Source organism: Chrysochloris asiatica, unplaced genomic scaffold (genome assembly GCF_000296735.1).
Source record: "Chrysochloris asiatica unplaced genomic scaffold, ChrAsi1.0 scaffold00004, whole genome shotgun sequence".
Classification (NCBI taxonomy): domain Eukaryota; kingdom Metazoa; phylum Chordata; class Mammalia; order Afrosoricida; family Chrysochloridae; genus Chrysochloris; species Chrysochloris asiatica.
Window position 1 is genome coordinate 32,836,696 of NW_006408522.1, and position 8,194 is coordinate 32,844,889.

At 38.9% G+C, this 8,194-nt stretch overlaps 1 protein-coding gene across 1 annotated transcript in view; it reads left to right on the forward strand.

Moving 5' to 3' along the window:
* The window catches only part of UBR1 (ubiquitin protein ligase E3 component n-recognin 1), a 205,747-nt gene that overhangs the window by 37,517 nt on the left and 160,036 nt on the right, over positions 1–8,194 (forward strand). The window contains exons 3-4 of the mRNA XM_006831726.1: positions 1,169–1,247; positions 3,673–3,783. Of these exons, the coding sequence (XP_006831789.1) occupies positions 1,169–1,247; positions 3,673–3,783 (190 nt within the window). The remainder of the gene's footprint in view (positions 1–1,168; positions 1,248–3,672; positions 3,784–8,194) is intronic.

Below are 8,194 nucleotides of genomic sequence, written 5' to 3' on the forward strand. Positions count from 1 at the left end.
TCACTTTCAGCAAGCCAGGTTGTTATCATCTGCATATTATTGTTGTTGTTGTTATGTGCCATCGAGTTGGTTCCGACCCACATATTATGAGGCAACCTTTATTTGCTATTAACCTTTTTAAAAATTTTTCAAAAATTAATTTTGTCCTTTGTACCAATTTTTCATTGTTCTTAATGTCTGTATGAAAAATGTTAAATATTAGCAGAGTGATAAGACAGATTGAATTTTTTTCATTCATTCAACAAATATCAACACTCCTGGTTGTGGCACTGTAGGATCAGCACTGGACTTCGAACCACAAGGTCATCAATGCAAACCTACCAGCTGCACCTTGGAAACTATACAGGATCTCTATGAGTCGGAACTGACTCAGCGGCACTTAACAACAACAACAAATTATGTGCCAGGAATCCTGATGTTTCACTGCAGGATAATGCACTGGACTGCAAGGTTGGTGGTTCAAATCCACCAGCCACTCATTGGAAATCCTATACGGGATCACTATGAGTCTGAACTGACTCAACAGCATTTAACAACAACAATATTATGTGCCAGGTACTGTTTGAGGTGCTTTGTTGTTGTGAAGTGCTGTCACGTGGGTTCTGACTCATAGTGACCTTTTATAGCATTTCCAAGGAGCAACTGGGTTTGAACTCCTGACCTTGTGGTTAGCAGTCCAGTGCTTATTCTACAGCACCACAGGTGCTTGGAGTACATCAATGTAGAAAATAAAATATCAGCACTTACGGTGCTTATATTCTAGTGAATTTTATCTTTATCAAAGTCTCACTTATTAATGAACAGTGTTTGTAAAATATATTTATAAATACAACAGAGTAAGATGATGTTAGAATTTTAAAAAACTGATCATTTTGCACAAAGTAAATTTTGAATTGTAATTTAGCAGTTTGAAACTAGATGAAGCCTCAAAGTAATGAGGATGATTAAACAAAACTAAGTATTGGGTATACAATCAAATATGTAAATCAGAGGCTAAAATTATACATACTGTATTGTCTTTGTTCAAAACATTTTTGGAATTCGTTTTCAAAAATATTTTTATACTCGCTGTGTACCATTCAGGAAAAGCCCTCACATATTATAGTCATACCTTAAGCATCAATGGGAGTCATCTAAATTTTGGAATCTACTTTTCAATCTTTTTCAGGGACTGTGCAATTGATCCAACATGTGTACTCTGTATGGACTGTTTCCAGCATAGTGTTCATAAAAATCATCGTTACAAGGTATGAAAATAGATTCATAATACCTTTGGGTTAGCAGGAATCTGATGATGACCTAGGCCAAATTCCTCACCACTATTTGAATTTCTGCTATAATAGCTCTGATATGTGAACCTTAGCCTCTGGTTAAACATATCCAATGATAGGACTTCCAGTGCTTCAGAGGTAGTATTGTACATTTTTCCCCTTATTAAGCAATATATAATTTTGATATAAAAGTTTATATAAAGCATATGAATAGTTTAAAGAATGATGATTAAGCAAATACCTGTCACTACTCAGGCCAAGAAATAGGACATTGCCATCTCCTTTGAGACCTGCCCCTCCCCCGCACCCCACCCCCCCGCCAGTTGTTTTTTTTTGGGTCACAATCCCTCTCAAAACATTGAGGTAACCTCTCTCCTATGTTTTATGATAACGGTTTTCTTGATTACCCTTAATCATATTGGATAGTTTTAGCCAATATGAGCTTTACAGATAAATGGAATCATCTGTAAAAATTTTTGTTGTTGTAGCTTCTTTTCACTCAGCAGTATGCATGATGTTTGTTCAATGTCCTCAAAGTATTCAATAAAGTCTTTATTTATTGTACTGTTAATGAATATGTGGATTATTATTGGTGAATAATGCTTCCATTCTGATTGGAATTTTGAGCCACTGCATTCATAAGCAAAAGTTTTGTTTGTCAAATTGTGGCAATTTGCACTTGTTCATAGTATCAAACAACTTCATCGTCTTCAGGTGGAGTTCTGGTCTCCTAGTTAAGCTAGGTCAAATAGATACTAGCTACAAGCTTGGGAATTCATGCATACCTCCTTGTACTTCAGACTACCTGACTGTTTCAATCTCAGCCCTAGCCCCCAGGGGCTGTGTCAGTGTTCATGGGCTCAGGAGTTCACACACCTTCCTAAACTTCAGAGCAGCCAGCCCTTATTCTTCTCTCTCTCATCTCAAGGTCATTGGATACCAATGAAACGTGGTCATACTCAGCCCATATCTTCATTACTGCATTTTCTCCACTTCCACTCACAAGTAGACCCAAGTGGTTACCAGCAAGTATACTAGACTGCCATACAGGTTCCCTTTAAGTTTCAGTCCTAGAAGGGGGTTTACCCTGATGAGCTAATTTTTCTTGCCTTGATACCTCCAAAGCAAACAGCTTGCTTGACAGCCAAACAGTCCACTTTTTTTTCTGCAGGTCTTTCTTTCAATAAGAATCTTCTTTTAAGAAACTTTACCTTTTGCTGTTGAAGTATATTTTGTTTGTTCTCTTTTAAAAAGTTATTTTTACTGTTGTCGCAATACAACAGAACGTCGACCAATTTAACAATTTGTGCATGTACAATTCAGTGCCATTGACTCCATTGTTCAAGTGTGCAACCATCCTCACTTTCCTTTTCCAAATTGTTCCTATTTCAAGTTGCTTGAAATAGCACAATGCTCAAGACTGATATTCTTTATTAGTTAAGCTAAACTTTTGTTTGGTTTTAAGAAGACTTCTAGGGATATTTAGGTTTAAAGTTTATAGGTTATTTCAGGACAATAATTTCAGGGGTTCATCTAGCCTCCATGGAATTGTGGTGGCTCCATATGATAAGTACTATACTATACTATGAACCACAAGATCCACAATTCAAGCCCGCCAACATCTCTACAGGAGAAAGATCAAGCGCTCCCTTGAAGAACTAGAGCTTCCAAAACCCAATATAAGGTTGTTGTGAGTCGGAACCTACTTGACAGCGCTTAACAAAAACAACATCTAGCTTCCTTGGCTTCAGAAAGTCTGGAGTCCCTAAGAATTTGAAATTGTGTTCTACATTTTCCTCCTTTTGATCAGAATTTTTCTTTAGAATCTTTGATCAAAATATTCAGTTAAGATAGCTGTGCACCATCCAGTTCTGTTCACAGAAATAGACATATTCATGGATACAGTCACACATTCCATTTTATTGATTGTTCATAATATTGCCTAAGTTGATTTTTGTTTATTTTCAAAGACTGAGTATAGAACACTCTTGTATTGCTACTAAACTTTGCATCTCCCTGGTTAGTAAGACAAATTTTTTGCTATTCATTTTGTCATTGCCCTTGCAGATAGAACCAAGGCTTTTGATTTCATGAATAGATTAAATTTTGAGATGTTAATATCAGAATAATAACAAAGCTTGATGAAATAGAACCAAATAGTGCTTGAGTTCACTTAACTAGGGTCTTATATATTGGAAACTGATACTAAAAACCAGGCCTACTTGAGAATAATAACTTTCATTGAATACACTCCAAAGCTAATAGAATAAATCTGGAGACAAAAATGGAAAGAAATCTTTCTGTTTCCTGTATATACCTCTTATCTTCACTTGCTAAGTTTTAATGATGTATTTATCTGTCACACACACACCCCCCCCCCAATCTTTTATTTACTTTTCAGATGCATACTTCTACTGGAGGAGGGTTTTGTGATTGTGGAGACACAGAAGCGTGGAAAACTGGCCCTTTTTGTGTAAATCATGAACCTGGGAGAGCAGGCACTACAAAAGAGGTAAGAATACACACACACACAAACACACACACGAGAGTGCTTCAGAAAGTTCATGGAAAAATGAAATTCTTCCATGAGTTTTTTATACATATGCACACAAGTGCCTTTTCATAAAGTTTATGGACGAATTCATTATTACTATTTTCTTTAAGTTTTTGTTGTGGATTGAGTGAAAGTTTACAGGGTAGATCATCAGTTTTATATTCAACAAATCATGTACTTTGTTTCATTACAATGATTACAATCCCCACTATTCACTTTAGCTCTTTTTTTTTTTTTTTTTTAAACGCTCAGGCATATATAATATTTTACACCATCAAAGGACACATTCTGTAAGTCTGCCTCCTGGCTGCCAGCTCTCAGTCCCTTTCTTCCCTTGAATCTACAGTGCTCAGCTGCTTCCTCTCTCCATGTCCCCATCTCTGCCTCCATCTCTGGTGTCTCTGCTTCTCTGGATAAGGTCCTGCATTACATTTGTGCTTTTCTCACTTGATGGTCCTAGGGTTCTTTGTTTCTGGACTGTAAGATTAACTGTGCCCCTATTTTTGTTATAAAACTTCTACCTTTACAATTGTGACAGTCTCAATTAGTCATGATAAAAATTATTCAGTACTGAATCATAAGAATCTTATCCCCATCTCTTTTTACCAGATCCATCTAGACAAGATGAAAACTATTCAGTGGGGACTCTTTATTCCCCCCTATACTCTTAATCTAAACTCCCTCTTGAAACCTTGTAAGCCAGTCACTTCATGCCTTTATTGCACCCTCATTTTATGTAGCCTATCAACCCTGTGCACAGAGGGGATTGCATTGATACTTGATGTGAAGACTCCTTCCCTCTCTGTTGGTATTTAGAGTTACTACCTCCATGAGTAAAGGTCAGGTTCATCAAATTGTAGCAATTTACCCTTGTTTCCTTTATCAAAAATGTTGTGTTTTTTGTTGTTGTTGTTCTGACTATCAAGTTCTGAGTCTGAAGCCATCGAGTCTAGGTCAAATGGGTACTATCTGTAAGTTAGGATGGTCTTGTGCACCTCCTCTCACTTCATATCAGCTGGATGCTTGACTCTTCAGTTATAGCCCCCTGTGGCTATGGCCTTGTCCCTGGGCTCAGGTGTCCCCAGGTCTCACTACACTTAAAACCAACCAGCCCTTCCTCTTCTCTCTCTCATCTACAGGTCAACAGGAGTCTGTGGACCGTGATTGAACTCCCTCCATTTCTTCATTGCTGCCTTTCTCCCTCTTCTGCTTACCAATAGACCAATGTGTTTGCCAGCAAGCTTACGTGCCTGCTCATGTGTTCCCTTTGAGTTTCATTCTTGGGGGGTGGGGTGGGGGTTGTCTTGAAGGAACTTGATTGCTTGCCTTGATGGCTTCCTGGTAAACATTTTGCTTATTCTTGTAGTAGCCAGTCATACTGACATTTTTGTTTTGGGTTTTCCCTGATGATCTTTCTTTGAAGATGTATCTTCTATCGCTCTAGCTGTTCCAGGCTGGTCTGCTTGTCCTTTCTAGCGGGAATGTCCCACCTCAGAAGGTTCTGGGTTGAGCTCAGGATTCCACCTAAGATCCTATACTCTGCAAAGGCTCCTCCAGAGACCTATTTCACTGGGCAAGTTTTAGATCCCCTTTTAGGTATTCCAGTCAGTTATAGTCTGAAGATGGCTTACAAGTTTTTTATAACCATGTTTCCCAACATTCCTTTCTATCCCACTCAAGTGTCTTTTTTACAATAGTAGGCAAGGAAACCATAAGATAGTCAAGCATCTTAGTATTATCTCCCCTCTTCAAACTATGCCTAGATTCCCATATCACAGACCCTGTTGTTCCAAGGTTGAGCATGTATCACTATTTACCTCTGTCTCACTTAGCCCATGCAAACCTGTCTCAGTGTTCCCCTATCTACCTTGTTCTTCCACCTTCGCCCCTTGTATTGCCCTCCCCAACACCCAAACTATGATGTGTCTGCTCTTAACCCTGTGCTATACCATCGCCTCCCTCTACTTCCCCCTAAACCCTCACCCCAACCCCACCATTGTGGTTACCTTATATTCCATTAACTTTTCCCTCCATTTAAGACAGTCTATTTTATCCTGTAATCTACATGACCTTCTCACCACCTGGATCTCTGTTCCTCTGTGTTTACCTTCTTTCACATTGTAATTGTTTTATTAAACGTAGACTGACCTCCCAGATCCTCTGAATTTGTTCTTTATTCTGTTCTAGACTCTTCCATTTGACAATTGAGTTCCAGATGATGCTGCCACAACAACAATCTCTGGTTGTTGTCTGTTCTTGTTGGTTCTCAGTCCACAAAACTCTCTCTAAAATGTTTTCATTGCAGAGTTGGCTTTGGCAAAATCCCTTAGCTTCTGTTTATCCTGGAATGTTTTAATTACACCATCATATTTGGTTGACAGCTTTGCTTTGTAGAGAATTCTTGGTCGGCAGTTTTTCTTCTTTCAGGGTTTTATATATATCACCCCCATTGCATTCTTGCCTGCACGGTTTCTATTGAGAGATTCGAGCTTAATCTGATTTGCTTACCTTTGTATGTTACACTTCTCTTTTTTCTAGCTGCTTTCAGGATTCTGTTGTCCTTATCTTTGATTTTGGAGAGCTTGGTTATTATATGTCTGGGTGATTTTCTTTTAGGGTCTGCCCTTCCTGGGGTTTGTTGAGTTTCTTGAATGCTTATCTTTTTGCTTTTTAGGATGTTAGGGAAATTTTCTTCCAGCAGCTCTTCAACTATCGCTTATGTGAACTTGTGTGATTCCTCCTGTTCTGGAATGCGGATAATTCTTAAGTTGTTCCTCTTCGTGTTGTCCAATATGAATCTTAGACCTTCTTCAGATTTTTTAATCCTTTTTTGTGTTTGTTCTTAGTAGTGTTGAGAAATGTCTCTTCCAGCTCACTAGTTTTGCCTTCCATCTCTTCAGTTCTGCTCCTTTGCCCTTTCAGTGTATTGTCCATTTCTGATATTCTATAATTAATCATTTGGACCTCTTTCTGTAAGTTTTACATTTTTTCCAATGCTGTTATCTATCTTGTTTGATTGTTCCTGTAGCGCTTTCCTGACTTCTTCCTTATTTTTCTCCATTCCATTGTAAAGCATTCTGATACATTTTATAGTCATTTTTCTGAATTCCTTCTCAGGCATTTCCAAAGCCTGCCTATCTTCCAATATGGAGTGTAGGTCTACTTCCAGCTCATTTGTCTCAGTCACTTTATCTCATTTCTGGACATGTACTGATATGGTCATCTGTTTCTGGTTTTTGGGCATATTCACTTGTTAGCTGTAGCTTTAATACTTAGATGAGTGTGTGTTTTGGTATTTTTTATGCTTTCTGATTGCCTCCAGATAGATGTGATCAGGAGATGGGCTTCCCTTTTCACTCTTCTTCCTAAGAAATTTCAAGATGCCACTGTTGGTCATTGTGATGTAACTCAGGATTTAATTTTTGGCCTATTTCCTTTTTAGCATGCCTGTCCTGCTCCACAACCCCCCATTCAGGCCTTTTTCTTAGTGATAAACAGTTCAGGTTTGGTTGTGGCCGTTTTGCACTGCCGTTTGGTTTTAAGTGGAAACTATCCCTTTAAATTTTGAGGAGATCTGTGCAAATGCGTAATAGAACCCTCTGGAGGTTGGAGTGGGTTGTCCACTCGCTCATACACCTCGTCTAGTCACCAGAATGGGATGTGCACAAACAGTGAGAAACCAATGAACAGATTTAAAAAAAAGAACGTTCACACCTTTATCTCTGTGGTTCTGTCAGGCATCTGTGGCTGCTCTGATCCTTCTCCCACTCGGTCTTGCCCAATGTGGCTGCTCAGGGAGCAGCTGAGCACCTTGGATTAGAAAACATTGGATTTCTTCTGCTGCAAATTCCCTTGGCTATAAGCCTTCCAACTTTCTAACTTTTGCTTTATATGTGGTTCCGAGTTCTGGGATCATCCTCTGAAACTGCTTGGTTCGGTATTTGTGTTGTTGCTGCCGGAGCTCCTCACTTCACTCCTACCCAATCCACCATCTTGTTTGTTCTCTTCCATTATGTTTTTTTTTTTTTTTTTTTTAATGTTTTAGTGTGAATTATATGATAGTTTACATGGAAGAATATTAGTTTTACATTCATTCTATCGTATATCGTTTCATTGCCATGGTTCCAATTCCCTCCATGCATCATCAACCATCATCAGGTATACCCTGAAAGCCTGCCCCCTATACTACTTCCCCACCCCCACTCCCACCCCAGTTTTTAGCGCATAGTCACTCTCCCTCTCTGGATCTAAAGTCCTCAACTGCTCCAACTCTCCACATCATCATCTCTGCTTCCATCTCAGGCATCACTGCTTCTCTGGGTAGGGTCCCACTCTCCGCTCTTCTCTGTTGATGGTCCTAGAGACCTCC